Source organism: Hippopotamus amphibius, chromosome 4 (genome assembly GCF_030028045.1).
Source record: "Hippopotamus amphibius kiboko isolate mHipAmp2 chromosome 4, mHipAmp2.hap2, whole genome shotgun sequence".
Lineage (NCBI taxonomy): Eukaryota > Metazoa > Chordata > Mammalia > Artiodactyla > Hippopotamidae > Hippopotamus > Hippopotamus amphibius.
This window is the reverse complement of record NC_080189.1, coordinates 174,059,239-174,085,336: the sequence shown is the minus strand read 5'-3', so window position 1 is coordinate 174,085,336 and position 26,098 is coordinate 174,059,239. Positions and strand designations below refer to the sequence as shown.

General features: G+C 43.5%; 1 protein-coding gene across 2 annotated transcripts in view; it reads left to right on the top strand.

Moving 5' to 3' along the window:
- NRDE2 (NRDE-2, necessary for RNA interference, domain containing) overlaps nt 1-26,098 on the top strand; it is a 52,861-nt gene that overhangs the window by 17,477 nt on the left and 9,286 nt on the right. The window contains exons 3-9 of one of the 2 annotated variants that reach the window (XM_057730934.1): nt 950-1,183; nt 4,383-4,532; nt 10,276-10,726; nt 11,500-11,905; nt 13,246-13,379; nt 18,028-18,148; nt 24,166-24,341. In XM_057730934.1, the coding sequence (XP_057586917.1) occupies nt 950-1,183; nt 4,383-4,532; nt 10,276-10,726; nt 11,500-11,905; nt 13,246-13,379; nt 18,028-18,148; nt 24,166-24,341 (1,672 nt within the window). Of the gene's footprint in view, nt 1-946; nt 1,184-4,382; nt 4,533-10,275; nt 10,727-11,499; nt 11,906-13,245; nt 13,380-18,027; nt 18,149-24,165; nt 24,342-26,098 lie in introns of both variants that reach the window. The other variant, XM_057730933.1, reaches the window with a different exon arrangement.

Sequence of the window (26,098 nt, the reverse complement as noted above, 5' to 3'; positions counted from 1 at the left end):
CAGTGATGCTGCTTAGAAAACCCTGTGATGAAAGAGTTAAGTAAAACTCTTCCTTTTACCTCATGTAATGAGGTGATCTTTGACTGTTTTCCCTTACCTCACTCTTACAGATTATCCCCTTTTTTCCCCTTTCCATTGCAGTGGCAAGTACAGGACACAGATACTGCCACTAATTAGGCCACAAGGGAAATGGCATCATTGTGATTCTTAAGTAACTTTATTAACCTCATTAGTAACCTTTAGAATCTTGTAATTCAGATATTTCTTTAGTTGCATAAAGATGGACGTTGCATGCAAAAATAGAAGGAGCTTTTGTAATAACATAGGATAAAACTTCCTGAAAACTTTGGGGAAAGCAAAATGGCACACGTCTGTATCCAGCTTTGAAAGAATTTTGTTATAGATCACTGGATTGAGAAATGAGCTCTCTCACAAATATAGACCAAATGGTCTCATTAATGTGATGTACTCTATAAGCGTAGGAAGCCTTTAGAAATGGAGAGTAGTTGATGCATGAGAGGGAGCGATGAGGAAGATCTCATTATAACTTAAAAACAAGGACCAGAGTTAAACCTTCCCCCCCCCCCCCCCCGCATTAAGGACATGCTGGCATAATATGTAGGACTGAAAATAAACCTTTTATAGTATTAAAAAATACTAAATTTGATAAAATGGTAGATTAATTTTAAAATTTATAGCTATGACGGTATAAGTTTAGAACCTATAAAGATTAGAATTTCTTCAGCTGATGTTATTTTAGGGTCAACTCTTAAATCTTTAAGGTGAGTTGTAATCCAGGAAGGCACTGTATAATGTATGGGCAAATAGTAAGTCTGCGTGGGCATTTATAGAATTCCCTTTCGTATATTTGCTTATTTGCATACTTACTTACATATTATTTCCCTAATTCTCTTTCAAAAATAATTCTAATGTTGATTTTCCCAAGCAGGAGTCCTCTGAAATCAGAGCCTTCAGATGAAAGTGACACGAACAGAAAGCCCAAACAAACAAGCAGAAAAAAGAAGAAAGAGAAAAAGAAGAAAAGGAAGCATCAGCACCACAAGAAAACCAAGAGAAAACATGGGCAGTCAAGTAGCAGTGGATCTGAGTCAGATACTGATTCTGCAAAGGACAAATCTTCCAGAAGCATCAGAGACAGTAAAAAGGAATCAGAGAAACCGAAGTAGGTTTTCTATTCTCAAATACCTACGATTTTTCAACCCGTGAATTTTTCTCCCTTGATTTTGGCCACAAGTGAGACATTTGAATGACTGTTTAGCCACTCAGTCAAAATGGAGTCAATTAATATCTCAGTAAAGTGGGAAAAAAAACAAAAAGATCTCTATCATTAGGTCAACATAAGAAAAGAAAGCATCCATTAAAAAAAAAATAGGGCCATGATTTTATTTGAGAAATAGTATTCAGACACAGTAATAATTGTGTCAAAATCTGATTCAGACAGAAAGTCTACGGGATTTCTGAAAGATGGCGAATGTGCCTTACAGCCAGCATATGGGCCAGGTCACTGTTTAGTTTTACACGCTTTTGTGAAGAGTAAGGAAAATGTTTTCTTTCTCTTTCTCAGTGTATCTTCCTTTCAGTCACTCACATCAGAACCCCTGTGCGCATACCACCCTCACCCCTCCCCCAGCCCCCACTGCTTAAGGCTAATATAGGACTTAAAATAGTCATCGCTTTTGTGCTTATTTCACGTTTGTTTAGAACCACTGTGCTGAAGGTACAGAATGGCTCGTGACCACAGTATTTCCTTTCCTTGGAGGCCTTTTTTCTCCCCACATTTCGCTCTGCCGTCTACCCGGAGCGTTGGGTTCAAGGCATCCTGCAGATAGACCCCAGAGCAGGTGCTTTTTCTCTCTGCTCAGTCTAACTTCCTCCTACATAGGGAGGCACTCTTCCCACGCGTGGGACAGGTGGTATGTGGTGAAAATGCTTGAGTTATTCCTCATTTAATTTTTTTCTTTTCTTTATTCATGTGGTCTAGAAGAGAGAAAATTTAAGTCCTGTCCAAGGCATACTTTTAAAAAATTTAGTACTGTTAAGATTTTTGCAACTCTTCAGGGATTATCTGCTCTCGTTGTGTGCTTAGAAGTCCCATTGATGTCAGTGTTGAGAGCTCTGGTCGGAGTGAGTCTGGAATCTGGCCCGTAGTTTCCATCAGAGGCAAACACCGCAGCCTTTCGGGATCCTTCTGTCATCAGATCAGGGCTGGAGGACGCCACAGGCCTGTGTGGCTCAGAGACCCCAGATTTGTTTAGCCTTCTCTGTGTCTCAGATGCTATAGCTGTAACCCTAAAGGAGGAAGAAATAAAGGAGTCTAGCAGCAAGGTTCCGAGTTTGGCTGAAGTTTTGTGGGCAGGAACCACTCCGGCCTTCCTTGCCTTCAGGTCCCCCCAGCGGTTGGCAGGGGGCCTGATGCCGAGTAAACACTCAAGTACGTTTTTGTTACGTGAATGAATGGATGAGTATACCATTGATATCCTTGCTTTTTCAGTATGCCTTCAAAGCAAAATATGTTAACTGCTGTGTGTTCTGAAGATCCATCTTTAGCTATTTATCTTTTCTTACAGCCGAGGAAAATGAGTTTTAAAGGATTTCCTGAAGCTGTACAGGAACGACCATAAGAACTTGAAAGCTAGTTCTTTTCAGCCTGTGCTTAACCACATCAGAAGTGACCTTTATAGCCTCTTGATAATTGTGTGATCCCGACAGCATTTTTAAGTCCGTTGATATTTTGTAGACACCCCTACTAAGATCAAAGTGGGTCGTTCTTGTCTTTGTCTCTTACTTTCTTACGGCTCACTTCCGCAGTCTCTTCCTGGGACGGTGACCTGCAAGAATTGTTTCTGTATCGACAGCGACTAAGATATTAACGAGTTGTGAGAATCTTTCCGTGATGTCGGGAAAGCAGTTTGGGGGAGGGGGGGTTGTACACCATACGGGATCTGTTTCAGGGTGATCGAGGGACAGCTTCCCCAGAGGTCACAGCCTCTACTGGACCTTTGTTTCCTAGGATGAGGTCTTCTTCACCTTCAGGTGGAGGCACATCCTTCCTTGCACACAGTCAGACCACAACCTCTGCCTCCTAACCACAGTACCCAGCAGTGGAGAGATGAGGGCTTGTTACTCCCCAGGGGTGGTCTGCAGCCGGCCCTTCTGGCCCCCTCCCCCCACTAGCTTTCCATTTCTTTCTGGAATGCATCCATCTCTTTCTCTCCGTTTGTTGCCCCTTTCAGTTTTTGTCATCAGAAAACCCTCCACCGTTGTTCTGGAGGGGAATGTGTTAAAAATCACCATGTGTTTTAACCCGAGATGCATCATTTGACAAATATTTATTGAGTAGCTACTTTGCATCCCTGAAATACCATTCCCTTGTGTTGCCAGCCAAGAATGATTTAGAAGCCTTCAGAATCTTTACTTCTGTCTGGGCAGAGCCAAAAAGCAAAGCTGAAACAACACGTAATGGCTCTTTTGACTGCTGTTGTGTCAGCCCCCTTATGAACTGATTGTCTTCAGAGGAGGAAAGATGTCAGATGCCAGAAAAACCTTTCCCTCGCTCTTCTTTGACGCCTAGGGTACTGGTTCCATCTGTATATGAGCTGAACGTCTGCCAAGTCATAAATTGGTTCCAAAGGATACATAAGTGTCTTGTCTTACTGGGGCCTCTCTGCCCTTTAGGTGGAGGTCTGGACATATAGGCAGAACACCCTACACAGAGCCCAGACTGTAAAAACCAGACTTAGGCCATGTTTATGTAACATGCAAGACTGAAGCATTCAGAATTGTGCCTTTGTTGTTATTGTTAGATTTTGAGTTGGAATAAGTTATCTGAGCACTTTCAAATAAGTTAGGTAAAATAAGGGCAGCCTTATCTATCTATCTATCTTTCTTTCTTTCTTTCTTTCTTTCTTTCTTTCTCTCTCTCTCTCTCTCTCTCTCTCTCTTTCTCTCTCTCTCTCTTTCTTTCTTTCTTCCTTTCTTTCTTTCTCTCTCACTCTCTCTTTTTAAGAAAAAAACCTTTATAAATATATTTGAAAATCAGGTTATCATTTAAGTGAATTATTATTATTATTATTATTTTTAAACCCATATCCTTCACATGTATTTCTGGGATAGGTTGACTTCTTTTCTTGGTAAAGTGTCACTTAGTGATGACAGTTTTTGCTTCATATTTTAAGACTCTTTCCAGAGTAGGAGTCCTCTCCCCATCTCTTGGTGTGTGCGCACTTCATATACTTAAGTGTGCTTGATGCTGCATGGATTTTGAAATGTTTAACCTTCATATTTCTCAAACGTGAAATGTGTAACCGGGAGATTTCTAAGTGCCTCTCCCTTTTTCTTCTTCACCTTCCTTTGTCCCACAGTCAAGAAAATAATGCCACTGCTGATATTGGACGGCACTCTGTTTGGCTTGAGGACATTCAGGCTCTGACGGGAGAAACCTTCAGAACAGATAAGAAACCGGATCCTGCAAACTGGGAGTATAAGTCCCTGTACCGAGGAGATATAGCAAGGTATCCATCATTCTCCTTCCCTGGTTTTCATGCTCCTTCCATGGTGGGAGGGAACTTCCTTCTCCTCTGAGCTCTCTCAGCACTGCCTCGGTCTGTCTGCCTCCCCACCCCCCACTGACTGTTGAGTTTTATCCATTGCCAAGTTATTTAGGCATAAACAATAGAAAGGGAGTCATCTCCCATTTTAAGATAAAAGTTTAAACCTCGAGATTAGGATCCAGGCCAGATTAATCTTATTCAGCCCTGGTGCTTGGCGTAGTGTGTGGCCTAGTAGGTGTTCAGGGGATATTTGTAGAATGAATGACTCTAAAAATACCTTGAAATAATTGTGACTGTCCGCAAACCATTTGGTCTAATCTGTATGTCATTCTTAGAAGTTGCAAAAGCCTTTTATTTATCCACCTCCCCCCCACCCCACGCATGCCATAAAAAATGACATTAAATGGAAATGACTTTTTCAAAATGTTTCCAACATACGTCACCAGATAATCACAAAAATAGATGATGGTATTTGCTTCAGTAATGAGTTTAAATTTTTCTCCTCCAATCTGTCAATCAAAAATATTTGAATCCTCAATAAACCCTTTAGACACTTAGTGTTTGTAAGACGTTGTTGGGAACATAATAGACAACAACACACAGTCTCTGTTCCCCTACAACTTAGAGGTCATGAAAACTGAAGGCAGAGAATCATGCATATACGGCCACGAGGAGGTCTTGAAGATCATCGTCATTCTTCATGGGCTAATTACTTCTTAAAGTAAATGTTAGTTCCCTTTACTTTGCTGCACCTCCACGTTCTAATCACGTTGTCACTCATTGTGACATTATAACTCGCCACATAAGCAACTCCAACTGTGATTTCCTTTGTGATGAGTTTATATCAGTTATTTTTGGGTGCATATTTGTATCTCCATACTGTCTACTAAAAACCTCATGGCAGGGAGTAAATGACTATCGTAAAGTGTATTTGTGTATTTTGGAATGATTTTAATGCTCCCAGCAGTCCTGTGTGGTTCTTCACTCCACGGATGTGGGGATACCCAGCAAACGCTGGCTGGGTGGCAGGAGCCTGTGCTTGTTCTCGCTGATGCTAGCCTGTCTGACCCTCACAGCAGCTCCATGAGGAGGGGGCACTCTGATTTTACCCACAAGGAAAGGAATCTCAGAGATGAAGTACCTTCTCAAGGTCATACAACCAGGAAGCAGGAGAGTTGGGGTTGAAATCTGTATTTCTCTGACTTCAAATGTTCTTCCAGTGTCCACAAACAAAGAGGAGACTGGTTGTGTGGTAGGGCGTATTCTCGGTTGGGAAACAGGAGACCCTGGTTCTCATTCTGACTTTGCCATGGATTAGTAATATCCCAGGCAAGTCACTCAACCTCTCTGAGCCCCCATGTCTTGATTTGTGAACTGGCAATTGTAACTCCTGCTGTGCCTTACACTCAAATATCAAATATTTGATATGGAATTAGAAATTCGTGTTATTGTTTAGTAACAGATGAAAAGAGGAAAAAATATTAACAGAGAATGGCTCTTGAGCGTCTGCTAATGAGTGGCCAGAGCTCAGGAAGAGAGTAATTAGAGACAACTTTATTAATCTAAACTGCAAAGAGTCTACTACAAAGGGCTTAGGGCATTGGTGTGATTTCCTAGTGATTTGCTAAAGCTTAAGTGAGGTAAGTTTTGCCCCGGCTAACAGCTGTACAACTGTCAGTGTCCAGGTCTGGGAAGGTGCTGGCCCCATGGCGCTCTGAGCTGCTCAGAGGACGCTGGGAATACTGTGTCAGGTACTGAGTTTTCACACTTTTTAAGAGGGATACTGACAGACCAAGAGCAATGAGAGGGAGGGGAGCCTGGCCTTGGCCGTCCTGCAGGGACAAGGTGAGGGCTTGTGGGTATTTGGCCGATATCAGGAATATGGGCGTTGTCTTGTGGGCTTTGTTGGACCGTCTTTTGGAAGGTGGGTTGGCAATGTTCTGTGTAACTTGGGAAGCAGAACCAGGACCAGTGAGTGGAAGTTTGGCTCAGCATAAAAGCGGATCTGAGAGCGTGGGCATCCCAGCAATGACGTGGTGTGTGTTGGAGCATTGTGGTAAACAGGGGTCAGGTTCTAAAGTTAGTGTTTAACAAGTCAAAATTACCTTTGGAAAATTCCTTAGGACGAATGTACTACCTGTCAGTGAAGTTCAGCTGGTTTTTTTCTCCCTTTTTGGAAGAGATGATTGTTTCTTTGGCTCTGTACCAAATGAAATAGTTGGTTTGTGTTTAGAAGCCAAGTTGTATGAAATAATAATAATTTAAACTTGTCCAGTCCTTAGTGTATGGCTAAGGACTTTACCTGTATAAACTTCTGTGATCATCCTAGCAATTCTGTGACATAAGGTACTGTTAGTATCCCTGTTTTACAGACAAGGAAACTGAGGCACAGTTTGTTTTTTAGAACTTGATCACGGTCACCCAGCTAGTAAATGGTGGAGTTGGAATTTGGACCTAGGCAGCCAGACACTGAGAAGGCAGGTGTGAGTTGAATTCGCCAAAGGAAAGGCAAATTCATGTTGCCCAGCCCAGCTCACTCTGGGGCTCAGACCCACTGAGTGGATTCAGAGCAGAATTGGGTGCTTGATTTAAACATATTCTCTTCCCAAACCCTTTCCCTCTTTCTTTTCTTTTCTCTTTTCATTTCTTTCTCTCTCTCTTTTATTTTTATTTTTTTATTTTTTATTTTTTTGGTGACTAAGCCTGTATTGAATTTATTTAAGTTAGATACAGGTGATATCATTCACTGAACTTCCAAACAAAGTGGGGGTCCCTACCTCTGGAATTATTCAAGTGAAGACCAACTGATTATTTGATAAGATTTTATAGGAAAAGTGCCTTTATTTGGGGGACTATTGCATTAAATTATATCCTAAGTCCTGTCCAATTATTAAGATTCTATAAGTGATAAATTGAATAGAACCTAAATATCCAACCGTAGGGAAATGGGTAAATAAATTATGGCATACTCTTCCAGTGAACCAGTTTGAAGCCAATAAAAATTATATTTTCCAAAACTAGTGGTTTGGGGAAATGCTGAAAAGTAGGGAGGAAAGCCTGAAGCTATCTATCAGCTATTTTAAAAAAGGATGTGTGAATGTATATATACGAATATATACATATGCACATTATCTGCAAGTTGATACTTAATAATGTAGACCAGTAGCATTCTTTTTTCTCCTTTATCATTTTCATCTAATTTGTTACAAAAGGAAACTATTAAAATCAGTTTTACAAAATGCAGTTTTTTTTTTTTTTTAAAGTATACTTTTTTTTTAATTTTTTTTTATTTTATAGTTGTGGCACACGGGCTTAGTTGCTCCATGGCATGTGGAATCTTCCCAGGGCAGGGCTCGAACCCGTGTCCCCTGCATTGGCAGGCGGATTCTTTACCACTACGCCACCTAGGAAGTCCCAAAATGCAGTTTTAAAGTCAGAAAACTCAGTAAACGTTTTTCAGAGATTGTTCGGATATCTAAAATACAGTTCATTTTTAGTGAAAATAAAATAGTAATTAGGAGAACAAAACTAGTTTTTAACTTAAAATTTGTTTCTTAGGGAATGAGAGGCTTGTATAGAACTGTTTCAGCCTATTTTATCTCATCACCCCTTTGCTAAAGTTGTTTGACTCATAAATGGAAAGGAGAGAGATTATCCTGTGGTAACCCAGGAGGCACTGGGAGGGAGGATAAAGAGAAAGAGTTTGAGAGAAACTGTTTCCCCAAAGTGGAATTCACGGCCCTGGAGCAGTGAGGGAGGCCCAGGCTAGCCGAGAGTTTTGGTGGGGGTGTGTCTCTGTAGACAGTGAGGAAGGAAAGGAGGGATGGAGCTGGACCGGGATGGAGCTGGACCGGAGGAGCTGGAGGCAGAGCTCTCTGGGAGTTCACAGCAGGCGGCAGCTCCTCTCCCTTGCTTTCTTCTCTCCACAGTGTTTCATTATGGAAAAATTTAAAAATACAGCAAAAAATCCAAAAAATTTTACAGTGAACACTCATATAGCCATGTCCTACATTCTACCATTAATGTTGCTGTCCTTGCCACGTCACATATGTGTCCGTTCGGCCATCTACGCATCTTAATTTTTGGATGCATTTCAGAGTAATTTGCAGAAATCAATACACTGCCCTCTAAGTACTTCAGTGTGCATATCATTAACTAGAGTTCAAGATTTGTTTTTCTTTTGATTTAAAATTTATATACAGTGTAATAATCCACATCTTTATTTGCTGAGTTTTGACAGATGCATATACCTCCATAACCCAGGCACCCATGAAAACAGAGGACGTTACTATGAACCCAAAAAGTTTCCCCAGGCTCCTTTCCACTCAGCCCACACCCCACCTCCCCAGGGAAGATTACCGTTCTCATTTTTTTCCACCATCAGTTAGTTTTGTCTATTCCAGAATTTCATGTAAATGGAATCACATAGTATGTACTCCTTTGTGTCTGGCTCCTTTCACTCGGCATAATGGTTTTGAGTTTCATCCACACTGTGGCATTTATCAGTAGTTTGTTCCTCTTTCCTGGTGGGAGTATTCCGTCCGTGGCCATACCACCATTTGTTTATCCATTCTTCTCTTGGTGGACACCTGGACTGTTTCCAGTATTTGGCTGTTATGAAGAAAGCTGCTGAGAACATTTGTGCACAGCTCTTTGTGTAGACATGTGGTTTCCTTTTTCTTGGGTAATACCTAGGAATAGAATTGCTAGGTCATGGGGTAAGGTCTGTGTGTAGTTTTCTTAAGACACTGCCAGACCTTTTCCAAAAGCGACCGTGCCAGTTTACATTCCCACCAGCAGCACAGGAGAGTCCCAGTTACTCCACAGGTCATTTGCCAACATTTGCTATTGTCAGTCCTTTTCATTTCAGCTGTGCTGGTGGGTCTGCGTGGTATCTCATTGTGGTTTTAATTGCTTTTCCCTGATGGCTAATGGCGTTGGCCACTTTTTTATGTGCTTATTGGCCATTCATGTCTTCTGTGACATTTCTGTTCAGATCTTTTGCCCATTTTTTAAGTGGGTTGTTTGTATAACACACATACAGAAAAGTGCACCGTTTTCCTTAGCTTTTGTGCACATACTCAGCAGTCATGTGTTTGTAACTCTGGGGACGCCTACACGACCCGTAAGAGCACAGTAGAACCCAGCCTCCCTTCCTGCAGAGTCGGAAATAGCCACATGTAATTTTATTTGACATACTTTATTTCAGGATTAAAAAAAGAATCTTATACCTCTCTGTTATCTGAAGTAGGGACACAGGGCAGTATTGAGGAAAAGGGACCGTCCTAGGAGACAGGTGACCCAGTGTCACCTGAGGTCTCAGCGTCCTTATTTAGGAATAGTGTAAAAGAGATGATGGTTTCCACCTTGCCTGTCACACGTGACTGTGATGATCAAATGACATAACGTACAGGACGGTGCCGTACAAAGCTGCTGGAGAATGTAAGTTACTAAGATCTGGAAGACAGGCATGATCTTAAATTCATGAGACGTAAATGAAGAGTCCCGTTAGAGGAATAAGTCAAACAGACAGAAGAAGTTAATTGCTAATCCTCGTATTTCTCTAAATAGAAGCAATTTGAAGGGAAGGTGAATTTGAATATATGCAGTTAACTTACGAAACGAGTGTGTCTGCTGGGCCTTCAGTCATTTGGAGCCAGTGCACATATTCTCTCAGTAACTTGTTTTCTTTTTCAAATATAAGGTACAAGAGGAAAGGAGACTCCTGCCTTGGCATTAACCCGAAGAAGCAGTGTATATCTTGGGAGGGGACTTCCACAGAAAAGAAGCGTTCACACAAGCATGTCGAGCGCTATTTTACAAAGAAGAGCGTGGGATTAATGAACACTGATGGAGTTGCCATTAGCAGTAAAACTGAACCTCCCTCATCGGAGCCCATCTCGTTTATCCCAGTGAAGGGTACAGAGGATGTGGTTGCCCCTGTTACAACCTGGTTGAACCCTCTGGGGATTTATGATCAAGCCACCGTGCAGTGGTTACAAGGCCAGGGTCCTTCAGAGCAAGAATCCCAGCAGCCAGACTCACAGCCCGACAGAGAGAACGCACTTCTCAAGGCCAAGGTGGAGGAGTTTAACAGGAGGGTTCGGGAGAATCCTTGGGATGTTCAGTTGTGGATGGCATTTGTTGCTTTTCAGGTAAGTATCACTGTCCCAGTTCTCTTACCATAGAATGACAGTCTTAATTTTGGGCACTGGTTTACTCTGCAGTGATTTTTGAGCTCCTATGAGGAATCCTGGTACCAGGCCTCTAAAGATTAGATTAGAATACAGCCCTTGCCCCGAGTTTACTCCAAGCTCGGTGAGGAGGGATAGATGCAGTCTGGGGTGATAAATGCTGTAACGTCTAATTTGGGGATGGAATGAGGGGGTGACTGGCCACTCGGGAGTAAGATGGCTCCCAAGAGATGGTGAAACTGGAACTGAATCATGAAAGAACAGCAGATGCTAACCAGCAGGGCGAGGCGTTCCTGAATCACAGACAGAACATGCGACGTGCACAGAGCCGCAGAGAGGAGCTGCCCGCGGGATGACGTAGCTAGAGCTCTGTGCTCGCTTTCTGAAGCACGTGGGTTTGTCTTCGTCCCACTTATTTTTTTGAACCACTTATATAATTATCGTATTTGTCCCACATTTGGCTGTGTTATTGGTAAAACTGGCTCTTCAGAAAAGGTTTTTAAGACATTACATGCTAGACATTGATACATAAATCTAAGTTTGAAATAACAGAGAGTGGCTAGGTCAATAAGGTGAACTAAACACACGATCAGACCTACCGGTCTGAATAACAGTTCATTTTGAGAGGTGAGAAACCCTTTGGGGCTTGTAAGTCACTCTGCAAGCAGTGCGTTGAGATCCTGAGGGTCCCCCAGTTCCACTTGTGTTTGTGAATTGGTGTTTCTGTTGTTGAGGACGAGGTCATGAGAAGCCCGGGCCTGTATGCCATCGAGGAGGGGGAGCAGGAGAAGCAGAAGCGATCCCTGAGGCTGATTCTGGAGAAGAAGCTGGCCATCCTGGAGCGGGCCATTGACAGCAACCCGAGCAGCGTGGACCTGAAACTTGCCAAGCTGAAGCTCTGCACCGAGTTCTGGGAGCCCTCCACGCTGGTCAAAGAGTGGCAGAAACTGATATTTTTACATCCCAACAATACAGCCCTTTGGCAGAAATACCTTTTATTTTGCCAGAGCCAGTTCAGCACCTTTTCCATATCAAAAATTCAGAGTCTTTACGGGAAATGCTTGAGCACTTTGTCTGCAGTGATGGATGGCAGCATCTCGTCCCACCCTGAGCTGCCTGGCACCGAGGAGGCCGTGTTTGGTAAGGAGTTGTTGCCTAGAGCCGTTTACGCAGGAGGAGCTGTCCTCTCTTTCGGCTAAGTTGAAAATGAAGATTTATTTTCAGTTTATTTCAGGAAAGTGTAACTGGATAAAACTGATTTTTTTAAAAAGGTATTATGACTCCTTTTGATAACAGGTTCTCCCCCTCTCCAACTTCTTGGTGGTGGGGGGCATTAGGGCCAGTACAGTTCAGAAAATATCACCAGACTAGAAGTTCCAACTTTTCTACTTATCAACCTGGTAAACGTAGTCAGCTCTTGTAACCGCGTTGGCTGTTGGTGGCCTTGTCTACTGAGTTGCCTGTGCTGTGCATCTCACCCAGCTACAAGGTCCCAGGCGATGCTGATGCCCTGACTGGCTGGAAATCACCGATAGGTATAATTAGTGGTATTATTATACTGTTAACATTTCTGGCAGGTCCCGAAGGAGACTAGAATGTAAATTTTGTGCAGTAATGAGACACGGGAGACCACGTGTTATGCAGGAGCCGGAGAGTATCACTCTCAACTTGAATCCTGCGTTTGCCCTTCACAGGGGCTGGTGTGACCTTGGAGAGGTTCCTTAACCTGCTTGAGCTCTAGTTTCTCCCTCAGCAGCAATACTGCAATACGCGCTGTACCTGATTGTTGTGCATGTCAGCCGAGATAACATAGGGTGAGTCTAGCTCAGTGTCTGGCATGTAGCAGGCATTTATTTGATCCAGTCCCTGCTGTTGAATATTGTTACTAATTTCTAAAGATAGAAGTATATTGTTCTGGAAATAATAAGCATTGATGTCACTGACTTAAAGAGTCTCGTGTTTGATATCATTTGTGATGTGCTCAAATATCTAAATGGTATTTAGTAGATGGAATTGTACCAGTTAAAGTGAACTGAAATTTTCAAACATGGAACCCCGATTTGTTTACTGAGTACACGATGAGAATTGCTGGTGAGTAATGCCATCTAGTGATCTGAGTACAGATCTTTGCTTTCTGATAAAAACATCTACCACGCCATCCTCTTCCTAGAATTTTTCTCACATTAATGGGCTTTTGAGTATTTGATAACCAATATTCAGACCATCCTCTTTCCTTATTTTATTGTTACTATTTATATTCTGTGATAGTTTCATATAAAATGAGAATAAATATACCTCAGTTGCAGTACTGTTTGAGTCCTTTAAAATCAAGACATGTATGTCTTACAGCTTTGAAAATATAAGTCACTAATTTTAGGGAAAAGATGTTTTGGGTGTTGAACTGTGTGTTTGTAGGAGTTTTGTTCTCTCCCTTTTAAGGTGTTAACCAGGTTCTTCCCCTCTGCTCTCCCTGCCTGCAGCCCTCTTTCTTCAGCAGTGCCACTTTCTGCGGCAGGCTGGTCACTGCGAGAAGGCCATCTCTCTGTTCCAGGCCATGGTTGACTTCACCTTCTTCAAACCCGACAGCGTGAAAGACCTGCCGACCAAGAGACAGGTGCGAGTCCCGCCTGTCCCCTCTCCACCTCCCCCCGCCCCCTCTCCCTCCTTCCTCTTTTGTGGGGGCGGGGGGGGGGATAATAGGAGGCAGTGGTCTTATGTTTAAAATGTTTATATCCTCCTTTACATCAATCCTGTTGAGGATTGTTTTTCAGAAATATTCTGGCAATGCAAGGAAAATTCCGTAACGAAGGTAGTGAAACGTGGAGGGAGGAAAGACGATCCCTCCACCTCCCCAAACATGAAGACTCACTTATGTTGCTTTTTCTCGCCCCTTACTTACAAGCCCCTGTTTAAATGCTACTTGCCCCTGCCCTCCAGGGACGCAGCTGCCATGCCTTTTAAACCGCGGTGCTCTCTCGTGCCTCTGTGCCTTCTCATCTGGGCCTCGTGTCTCTCCCCCGGTTCACCTTTCCACCACCTGGAATCTCTGCTGGAGCTGCAAGTGAAATTACATATTGGCGCTTTGTCAACACCGATCCTAGCTGGGGAGGGGTGTTAGTCAGGTTAGTCATTTAGACGATGAGTGACAGTGCCAGTATTTGTGATGTGAAGGGATGAAAAAAACCTACCGTACAACTATCCAGATAAGAAAACCTTCTTTCCCCCTTTTCCACTCAAGAAAACTCAGTTTTCTCCTTGGCAGAGAGGGTCTGGTGGGAGATGGATAGGACATCTGGATTTATGGTGAACTTTCAAAGGTCTTTCGAGACAGGCCAAGGTCTCCATCTTGTGGAGCTTTCATGAACTGCCTGTAAAGACTATTTTTGTCATTGTTATTTCTAACCTTTTTCACCCAGACAAAATTGGAGTAAAGACTATTGGTTAGTATTGGTATAACTGATTGCTAGTGTAACAAGCCAGATAACACAGCTATTTTAAGACATTTTGCTGTTGTTAAGAACGTGCTGTGGTACAGAAGTGACTCAGCCTCTCTGTGCAGCCTGGGCTGTGTGCTGGGGGTCAGGGTCAGGACTGCCCGCACCCCCACCCCTTGGCTGACAGTCTCTGTCTGTGACGAGAGCAGTTGCTGATGGGGGGGCCCACTGCCCGGGACTGAAGCATCACCCAGGACTGGAGGGCATGACCACATCTCAGGACATGTTCCCGACTCACGGCAGGGACCCACTGCTTGTGGGCACAGAGCTGAACGTGGTGGGCAGGCAGCGGGTAAGAGGTCTGTAATCTCCGAGCATAGACATGACAGCTTGGAAGGCATCCCATACTTTTACAACTGAGAGACACTGTTACCATAAACAGAGCAATGCAGCAGAAAACAGGCAGAGTCTGGGATTACTGGTCTTGTTTCTGCGGAATAAATGAACTGGTTATAACCACTTATCACACTTAAAAAAAAAAACCTTCTTTTTCTTGACTGTGCTTCCTCCATCCCTTTTATAAGAGCAAATCCTATAAAGAGGGAGGGTAGTCCTCCCAGTTCCCCTCGTCGAAGTGGCTGCCTGCCCTCGGAGCCCAGGGCCCAGCCCTCCCAGGGCCCTCCTGGACGCAGCCCGGGGCCTTCCTAGACGCAGCCTGGGGGGTGCGGAGTCATCCTGCCGCCCCTGCCCTTTGCAGCCCGTTCGTCCTCTCCAAGACATTTCTTACAGAAGCTTTCATTGAGCAGGTTACTGGCTCACTTTTAAAGTCCTGATTGCCAGGTGCTGACACGTTCACTTTCCTGTTTGTGGCAGTGTTCTCGTTTGCTCCATAGGGAACTACGGCCCCACACGTGGCAGGCCTGGTGGCCAGATGAATTGGAGGGGGGGCGGGGGCAGGGGCCAGGCTTTAACTGTAGACCTTTTTGTTCACTGGGTGCCATCCATGTTCAGCTCTGTGCCAGCAAACATTCATTGAGTCCCTCTTGTGTGCTGGGCACGGTGCCAGGTGTTGGGAATGGACCGTAATTGAGATATGGTCCTGCCCTCAAGAGCTCACAGTCTGTCCTGTTGAGACTTTGCTGATATAATATTGTAAATCAACTATACTTCAATGAAAAAAAAAGACTATGAATCTCCTTCCCCTCAAAAGGTCTTGAAAGCAACATGACTTCAGGTATTAGGTAGGGGGCCCAGTGGCATTCGGGGGACTGGCTTACCAGGGTCAGACCTGGGCCGTCCCTCTTCCCCCAGCTGCAGGTCGTTCACGGTGGGCTTGGCCAGTGTTTTTGTAACCTAATCTCAGGGGTGTGTCCCGTCACCTTGTGTCATATACAGTTTTGTTTGTTTTATGTATTCTTTTTATTTTTTTTATTTTTTTTATTTTTCTGGGGGTACACCAAGTTCAATCAACTGTTTTTATACACTTATCCCCGTATTCCCTCCCTTCCTTGACTCCCCCCGCCTCGAGTCCCCCCCACCCTCCCCGCCCCAGTCCTCTAAGGCATCTTCCATCCTCGAGTTGGACTCCCTTTGTTATACAACAACTTCCCACTGACTATCTATTTTACAGTTGGTAGTATATATATGTCTGTGCTACTTTCTCGCTGCGTCTCAGCTTCCCCTTCACCCCCCGCCCCCTCCCAAACCTCGAGTTCTCCAGTCCATTCTCTGTATCTGCTTCCTTGTTCTTGTCACTGAGTTCATCAGTACCATTTTACCATTCCATATATGTGAGTTAGCATACAATATTTGTCTTTCTCTTTCTGACTTACTTCACTCTGTATGACAGACTGTAGTTCTATCCACCTCATTACATATAGCTCCATCTCATCCCTTTTTATAGCTGAGTAATATTCCATTGTATATATATGCCACATCTTCTTTATCCATTCATTTGTTGATGGGCATTTAGGTTGCTTCCATGTCCTGGCTATTGTAAATAGTGCTGCAATAAACATTATGGTACAAGTTTCTTTTGGGATTATGGTTAGCCACAGCAATCAGAGAAGAAAAAGAAATAAAAGGAATCCAAATTGGAAAAGAAGAAGTAAAATTGTCACTCTTTGCAGATGACATGATATTATATATAGAAAACCCTAAAGACTCTACCAGAAGACTGCTAGCACTAATTGATGAGTTTAGTAAAGTAGCAGGATACAAAATTAATGCACAGAAATCTCTTGCATTCCTATATACTAACAACGGAAGAGCAGAAAGAGAAGTTAAGGAAACTCTCCCATTCACCATTGCAACAAAAAGAATAAAATACCTAGGAATAAACCTGCCTAAGGAGGCAAAAGATCTGTATGCAGAAAACTTTGAGACATTGATGAAAGAAATCAAAGACGACACAAACAGATGGAGGGACATACCATGTTCCTGGATTGGAAGAATCAACATTGTGAAAATGACTGTACTACCCAAAGCAATTTACAGATTCAATGCAATCCCGATCAAATTACCAATGGCATTTTTCACAGAACTAGAGCAAGAAATCTTACGATTTGTATGGAAACGCAAAAGACCCCGAATAGCCAAAGCAATCTTGAGAAGGAAAAATGGAGTTGGTGGAATCAGGCTTCCTGACTTCAAACTATACTACAAGGCCATAGTGATCAAGACAGTATGGTACTGGCACAAAAATAGAAAGGACGATCAATGGAATAGAATAGAGAACTCAGAAGTAAGCCCAAACACATATGGGCACCTTTTCTTTGACAAAGAAGGCACGAATATACAATGGAAAAAAGACAGCCTCTTCAATAAGTGGTGCTGGAAAAATTGGACAGCAACATGTAAAAGAATGAAATTAGAACACTTCCTAACACCATACACAAAAATAAACTCCAAATGGATTAAAGACCTACATGTAAGGCCAGACACTATAAAACTCCTCGAGGAAAACATAGGAAGAACACTCTATGACATACATCAAAGCAACATCCTTTTGGACCCACCTCCTAGAATCATGGAAATCAAATCAAGAATAAACAAATGGGACCTCATGAAACTTAAAAGCTTTTGCACAGCGAAAGAAACCATAAACAAGACTAAAAGGCAACCCTCAGAATAGGAAAAAATAATTGCCTATGAAACAACGGACAAAGGATTAATCTCCAAAATATACAAGCAGCTCATGCAGCTTCATACCAAAAAAGCAAATAACCCAATCCACAAATGGGCAGAAGACCTAAATAGACATTTCTCCAAAGAAGACATACAGATGGCCAACACACACATGAAAAGATGCTCCACATCACTAATCATCAGAGAAATGCAAGTCAAAGCCACAATGAAGTATCACCTCACACCAATCAGAATGGCCATCATCACAAAATCTGGAAACAACAAATGTTGGAGAGGGTGTGGAGAAAAGGGAACTCTCCTGCACTGTTGGTGGGACTGTAAGTTGGTACAGCCACTATGGAAACAATTTGGAGGTTCCTTAAAAAACTAAAAATAGAACTACCATATGATCCAGTAATCCCACTCCTGGGCATATACCCAAAGAAAATCATATACAGTTTGTTAGAAGAAGCCTGCACTCAAGGGTGTGAACACCTCAAGGCAGGGGGAGGGTCACAGGGACTCTTGGCCCCTGCCTGTCACTGTTTTATCTGTTTTGGCATGTGGTCTACTCCCAAGACTGATGACAGGCAAGATTTCGGGAATCCTAAGCCCCTCTTATGCCACTCAGCAGTGATTTTGCCCAGTGACTTAGCGGTTTTGTACAAGGTAGGCTAACCTCTGTATTTTAAACCTCAACAGGTGGAATTCTTTGAGCCCTTTTGGGACAGTGGAGAGCCCCGGGCTGGGGAGAAGGGCGCCCGAGGCTGGAGGGCGTGGATGCACCAGCAGGAGCGGGGCGGCTGGGTGGTCATCAGCCCAGGTAAGGTACCTCTCAGCTGAGAGGCAGATGCCTTTTCCTTCCAGAATTTGTTTTTACGTCCTCACGGGTTATTTGTTTATATGTGTGAGCTGTTTATCAGTAGGTTAAGGACATTATACAAACATCAAAATGTCAAAAATACATGCAGTAAATGACTTGGGAGATTAGACTGTTTCTTCCCCTTAAAGACTTTAAAGCAGGTGACACCCCACCCCACCCCTTTCCTTTAATACATACACTCTGAGGGTTTGAATTTCTTTCCAAAGGAAGTAATTTTCATTGTTCCTTTTGCGGGTTGCTTCTGATTGGTAATTTTGTTACTAATCCCCTACTCCCCCTCCTCCCACTTTTGTGTGTCTAAGGCAGTGGTTTTGTTTTCCTGGCCAGGTATAGCCCCACAGATTATTTGAAAACGACTTGCCTTTTTAGGAATACTATAAAATAATTATTAACTAACATTTTTAAAACTATCATTCTAAGTGACTGTGAAGTATTTTCCAGGTTTACACTTCTTAAGACTGCACTGGCCAACAGAAACATAATCAAGTCACATATGTAACTTCACATTTTCTAGTAGCCACGGTAAAAAGTAAAAGAACAGGTGAGGCTAATTTTGATAATGCGTTTTGTTTAACCTTGTATATCAGAACATTAACACTTCAGCATGTAATCAATTTTGAAAAATTAATGAGATATTTTGCTTTCTTTTTTTCCCACATGACGTCTTTGACGTCTCGTGTGTGTTTTCCGTTTAGAGCACATCTCCATCCAGACCAGCCATTTCCAGGTGCTGGAGAGCCTCACGCTGTGCCTGCTGAGCTGGGCAGTGCAGCTCTCAGCTCTTCAGGAAGTGCATCACTTTCTGGTTTTGTTGAAAGTGTGTGGGCAAGGGAGGGAGCCTGGGCTTGGCCAGCCTCTTCTCACAGGTGTGACCTCTCTGGGCCCAGGTTTCTTCATCTGAGGCACGGAAGCTTTGGAGTAGCTAAGGTCTGCGTGGCAGTGCAGAGCTCCAGGCCAGGTGGCATCGCCACCTCCACTAAGGCAGGTGGGGGTGGGGGGGACCTTCAGGTATTTGGAGTGACTCTGCTCTGGGCAGCGCTGTCCAGTGATGGTCATGCCTCACCTGGCTTCTCAAAGGCTCAGCTCTTTTGACTTCCCTTGAGTGTGCTTTCCTAAAAGAGCTGGAACTGTTATTCTTCAGGCTGAGCTCAGTGGTTTCATATATGAAAACAGTAGCCTGCAGAGCAAAATGAAGTAGGTGTTGCCCTTTGAGCCACTGAGTCTGCAAGACCACATGAAGAATTACTAAAATAGAAGTCTTTGGGTAATAACTCTTCTTTCTTTGAGTGACCGACGCAGCATGGTTCTGTTTTTAACTTGTTTTTGTTTGTTTCTGTGTTTTGTGAATAGCAAGACTTTTTCAGTGCAGGGTATTTATGTTCTAAAGCTTACCATACCCTGTATTGCTATGTGGATAGAGTTCTCAGCAGTGTCCAGAGACCAAGTTAACATCACTTCTCTGATAAATATCCAGATGTTTAATCATCACTCAATCAGATGTAATGTTAATTTTCTTAACAAGGTAACCCCAGTGTTAAAACCTTGATTTTTAATAGCAAGTTAAAAATGTGTATTGATGCCAATATTCCTGCAGAGTTTCCATTATAGAGAATTTTCTGCTGAATTCAATGAATTTCTTTCTAATGAATGTAATGGGAGTACTCAGCAAACCCAGAAGGGTCAGGAGAAAGGTTGAAAGATTCTTATTTTCAGAAAACTGGTGGGTAACTATTTTTGGTTTTGTTTGATTTTTAAGTTTTTTGGTTCATCATGACAGCATTGGGATTTAGAGAGTGGCTGGTGTTTCTCATTGATTCTGGAGTACTTCTGCATACATCACAGCGTATTCCTTCTTGCTTACCCTCACTTCCTGTTACTCTGCGGTTGTTACATATGTGTGTCTGTCCAAAACCATGTACTCTTTTGAATTCCTAATGTAATAAATTCCGATATCTAAATCTGATGTGTAACTCATAGGAGTAATCTCTTATAGTAAGTTTCTCAGCGTGATTAAAGGATTACTTCAAATGTAGACCTTTAGAAGGTTGATAAATAGTTAAATGTTAGTTTTCTTCTTTGAGAAATTCAGAAGAGCATTTAGGTAGGATATTGGGTTTAAAATGCTGATACATGTATCATGCGTTTAGATTCTTTGAGATTTTTGCTTGTTTGTTATTTAATTGTTGATTTTGAGATACTTATAGACTCATAAGAAGTTGGGAAAAAAAATATACAGGGAGGTTTTGTGCACCCTTCACGCAGCTCCCCCCAGGGGTTAGAGCTGTAGACATAGCACAGCCAGGAAATCGATGCTGGCACAATCCACAGAGTTTATTCAGATTTCACCGCTTTTACAGGCACTCGTTTTCACCTGTGTTTGTTTAGTACGGTACAGTTTTATCACACGTGCAGCTTTGTGTAACCACCACCATAATCAAGATCCAGAACAGCTGCATCACCACAGGCCCCCTCACGCTGGACCTTTCTAGCCACATCCCCCTCCCCCTCTACCCCCGCCCCACCGCTAATCCATTCTCCATTTCTATTATATTACTCTGTTATTTCACATAGGTTTATATAAATGGAGGCATATGGCATGTAACTCTTTTCAACATTTTTTATTGTAAAATACACACAAAATTTACCATCTTAACCATTTTTAAGTGTACAGTTCAGTGACATCAGTTACAGACACTTGTGCAACCATCATCACCTCTCTCCATCTCCTCAACCTTTTCATCTTCCCCAGCTGCAACTCTATACCCATTCAATATTAACTCTCCCTTCCTCCTCCTCTCTCCCTGGCCCCTGACAGCCACCACTCTAGTTTCTGTCTCTGTGAATCTTACCACTTTAAGAAAGTCACATAAGTGGACTCTTTCAGTATTTGTTGTCTTGTGGTTGCTTATTTCACTTAGTATAACGTCTTTGGCATCCACACACCATGAAGCATGTGCCAGTGTTTCCTTTTTAAGGCTGCGTGATTTTCATTGCACACATGCAGCGCATTTTATTTCTCTCTCCCGCTGTGGATGGACACGTGGATTGCTTCACCCTTTGGCCGTTGTGAGTAATACTGCAGAGAATGTGGATTTACAAATATCTGTTTGAGTCTCTGCTTTCAGTCCTGTGGGGTATATACCCAAAAGTGGAATTGCCAGATCATTTGGTGGTTCTATGTTTAATCTTGTGAGAATCCATCATACTGTTTTCCACATCAGCTGCACCATTTTACATCCCCACCACCAATGCACGAGGGTTCCAGTTTCTTCACATCCTCACGAGCAGTGTTCTCTGTGTGACCTTCTAAAATTGGCTTTTTCTCACTTAGGAGAATTCCTGAGATCCGTCCACGTCTTTGCATGTATCAGCGGTTTGTCCACATGTGTTGCTTAGCGGTGCCCATGGCGTGGATATACCACAGTCGTTTCTCTCTTCACCTTCTGTAGGACATTTGGGTTGTTGCCAGTTTTTGACTCTTATGAATAAAACTTCTGTGGGCATTAGTATATAGGGGTTTTGTTTTTTTGTTTTTTGTTTTCATCTTCGTTGGAGTATAATCGCTTTACAGAATTGTGTTAATTTCTGCTGTACAACAAAGTGAATCAGCTATATGTATGCATATATCCCCATATCCCTCCCTCTTGAGCCTTCCTCCCACCCTCCCCATCCCACCCCTTTAGGTCGTCACAAATCCTCAAGCTGATCTCCCTGTGCTCTGTGACTGCTTCCCGCTAGCTTGCTATTTTACATTTGGTAGTGTGTACAGGTTTTTCTGTGAACATAGGTTTTCCTTTTTCTGGGATCAGCACCCAAGAATGCACTTTCTGGGTCTTACAGTAAGTGTGTTTTAGTTTTATAATAAACTGCCAAACTGTTTTCTGGGTGGCTGTACCATTTTACATACTCTGTTTATTTTTAAAAATTGAACTTTATGGAAGACTCAGACTTTTTTTTTTTTTTTGGAGGTATAAAATGTCTTTTAATTAATTAATTTTTAAGCTCTTTATTGGAATATAATTGCTTTACACTCTTGTACCAGCTTATGAGGTACACCAAAGTGAATCAGCTGTATTTATACACATATCCCCATATCCCCTCCTTCCCATGTCTCCCCCCCACCCTCCCCATCCCTGTCCTCTAAGGCATCACCCATCATCGAGCTGATCTCCCTTTGTTATGCAGCAGCTTCCCACCAGCTATCTGTTTTGCAGTTGGTAGTATATATATCTGTGCTACTCTCTCACTTCATCCCAGCTTCCCATTTGCCCCCCGCCCCCCCAACCCCGTGTCCTCCAGTCCATTCTCTGCATCTGCATCCTTATTCTTGTCCTGTCACTGGGTTCATCAGTACCATTTTTTTTTTAGATTCCATATATATGAGTTAGCATACAATATTTGTTTTTCTCTTTCTGGCTTACTTCGCTCTGTATGACAGACTCTGGGTCTGTCCACCTCATTATATATAGCTCCATTTCATTCCTTTTTATAGCTGAGTAATATTCCATTGTATATATGTGCCACATCTTCTTTATCCATTCATCTGTTGATGGACATTTAGGTTGCTTCCATGTCCTAGCTATTGTAAATAGTGCTGCAATAAACATTACGGTACATGTTTCTTTTTGGATTATGGTTTTCTCTGGGTATATGCCCAGTAGTGGGATTACTGGATCATATGGTAGTTCCATTTTTAATTTTTTAAGGAACCTCCAAACTGTTTTCCATAGTGGCTATACCAACTTACATTCCCACCAACAGTGCAGGAGAGTTCCCTTTTCTCCACACCCTCTCCAACATTTGTTGTTTCTAGATGTTTTGATGATGGCCATTCTGACTGGTGTGAGGTGATACCTCACTGTGGCTTTGACTTGCATTTCTCTGATGATTAGTGATGTTGAGCATCTTTTCATGTGTGTGTTGGCCATCTGTATGTCTTCTTTGGAGAAATGTCTATTTAGGTCTTCCGCCCATTTGTGGATTGGGTTATTTGCTTTTTTGGTATTAAGCTGCATGAGCTGCTTGTATACTTTGGAGATTAATCCTTCATCCTTTGCTTTGTTGGCAAGTATTTTCTCCCATTGTGAGGGTTGCCTTCTTGTCTTGTTTATGGTTTCTTTCACTGTGCAAAAGCTTTTAAGTTTTATTAGGTCCCATTTGTTTATTCTTGATTTTATTTCCATGATTCTAGGAGGTGGGTCCAAAAGGATCTTGCTTTGATGTATGTCATAGAGTGTTCTTCCTATGTTTTCCTCTAGGAGTTTTATAGTGAAGACTCAGACGTTTTTCCTTTTCTATTCTGCATGTTCAGAGTTAGGAAACAAAGTGAAATATGGTAGAGAATATCTTGAATTGCCTCTTTTAAAAAAAAAAAGTGAGTGTGTGTCATAATCATAGGGCCACCGGCTAAAAATTCTCATGACTTAGAATATCTAAAGCAATGCTGTCATTAAATGTCATTTAGCATTCTAGAACTGTGTTGTGCAATATTGTAGCCATTCGCGACAGTAGCTATTTTAATTAAAATTAGTTAAAATGAAGTAAAATTTAAAATTCGGTTATTCTACCAGCTACATGTCAAGTTCCTGGTAAGTCACATGTGGCTGGCAGCCACCACATCACACAGCACAGAATGAGAACATTTTCATCATCACAGAAAGTTCTACTGGACAGTGCTCTTCTGCAGTGTGTGTCACTCCCACTTTAACTGCTGTGATAGCATTAAAAATCATCTGATTCCATTGGCTAACCTGCCCTTTTTTTCTGGGAACCTGACTGATGATGGGAGTCTGTAAATGCCTCTGAGTGTCCCAGAAGGCTGGGCTGCATCTTACTCATCTTGGCATTCCAGGCTCCCCACCCCCACCCCCCCGTAGCCGGCACAAGCAGGTAGATTTAAGTGTTGACGGTGGCTTCATTCGCTGGTGAGATGTGCTCTAAGCTTTGTTCTTGCCTAGATGATGACGATGATGAACCAGAAGACGACGACCAGGAAATTAAAGACAAGACTCTGCCCCGGTGGCAGGTCTGGCTTGCTGCGGAGCGGTCCCGAGACCACAGGCACTGGAGGCCGTGGCGCCCTGATAAGACCAAGAAGCAGACAGAGGAAGACTGTGAGGATCCAGAGAGACAGGCAAGTGTGTCTCCCACCACAGGGTCTTTGCTCTCCCCTCCATTCCCGTTGGGTTTTGGTTCCCTGGAAGGAGGCTGCTGGGCTCTCTGAGCACCTGCCTGGCTTGGGAGAGGCTAGCCTGCTCCTGTCCACAGAAACATCCCTCTTCCCGGAAACTGGCTGCTGGTGGTGGGGGAGCATCGAAGCACTCGACCTGATCGTTCTTGTCCCCGAGGAGGAGGGTTGGCTCTGATGGTCACCCTTCTAGAGATTGTCTTCTGCGTTATTCAGTTAATTTTTCACATGGAAGCCTGAGAGCTCAGGGTTCAAAAACTCAGAGTCACTGTCCTAGATTCTTTAACCGTGTCCGCTTTCCCACCCCACTCTCGGATCCTTAAAGATGTGCGGGTGGATATGACTCCGGAAGACAAGAGGGACAGGATGTGTAGGGGCCGTGTTAGGAAGGTGGGTGTCCAGCTCCTCGTGCTGGGGAGGAAGTAGCATTTATTGAGCATCTCTGGGCACCAGGCAGTTGTGTTAGCTCCCTCACGGCCATTGTGTGGCTTGGTGGCCAGCAGCTGTGGAAGTTTCACATTAAAATAAAGGAAGAGACTCTATTTTGATACCTGGAATTGAGCCGCTTTGACAAGATACCAACCACAGTCGACCCTTAAACAACGAGGGGGTTAACGAGCAGCTGGAAACCCGAGTATAACTTTGCAGTCAGCCCTTCACACCCGAGGTTCCACAGCCTCGGACTCAGCCAGCTGCGGGTCGCGTGGTCCTGTGGGCCATGTCTAGTGAAAAAACCTGTGTGTAAGTGGACCGTGCTGTTCAGGGGTCCACTGTGTGCTGCTTGGCATGGACGGGTCATAGGCACAGACGGAGGGGTTTCACAGCAGCAGGGCTCCTGAGCTTTGACACGCCTGCCATCTGTCACCCTCCCTGCACATCCCATGCCTGGAGGGTGGGGACTTCTCGAAGCGCCTGGACAAAGCCTGCCCTGTGATGAGCGCTCGGTTCGTTGTGCTGGGTGTTGAGTGAGTGTCTGTTCGATGCCAGAGTTCTGGCCCCGGGCAGGGGGATCAGCGTGAGTGAAGGAACCAGAGGGCCTGGGATGTTCGAGGAGTGGCGAGTGGGGCAGCCACACTGGAATTAGACAACAGAACTGGGAAGAAGGAAAGAGGTGCTCTTTAGGCAGGAGGGAGGGGCCGGCTTCCAGGGGATGCACAGTGCCCGCGGTGACTGTCCTGAGGCGAGTCTGCACGAGGCCCGGCCCGGCTGAGCTGACGCTTTCAGGCAGAGCGGGTGGGGCCTGTCTTTGGTGTTTGAGGGCTTTACAGGGTTCATGGTCGCCCTTCTGAAGTTAGCTCTCACAGCTCAGCATTTCGGCAGTTTCCCGGAAGCTCGTTTCTGGAGCATTCTACTGCTGTGAGCAATTTCTGAGATTTTTTTTTCCAGTCAAAGCCTAGAGGGGACGAGCTTTCTGATTAATTGATGGTTTTGGTGAGCTGAGTCCCAGGTAGTCCAGTTTCATTGTGCTGGTGTTTTGATGTCCTCTTTGCTGGGGGCTACAGAGACCAGTCAGGGAAGCAGGAGCTGAGACAGAGGGTAGCCCTGTGGCCTTCCATCTTAAAGTTATTACGTGAAGTCAGCGACGAACTTTTACAGTTAGTATTAGGCTCTTATAATTGCTCTCAGCATGGCCCATTGCTTCTGCAGCTTCCTTTTTACTTTGCGGCTGTTTATGTATTTTTGAGCACATTTTTCATTTCCTG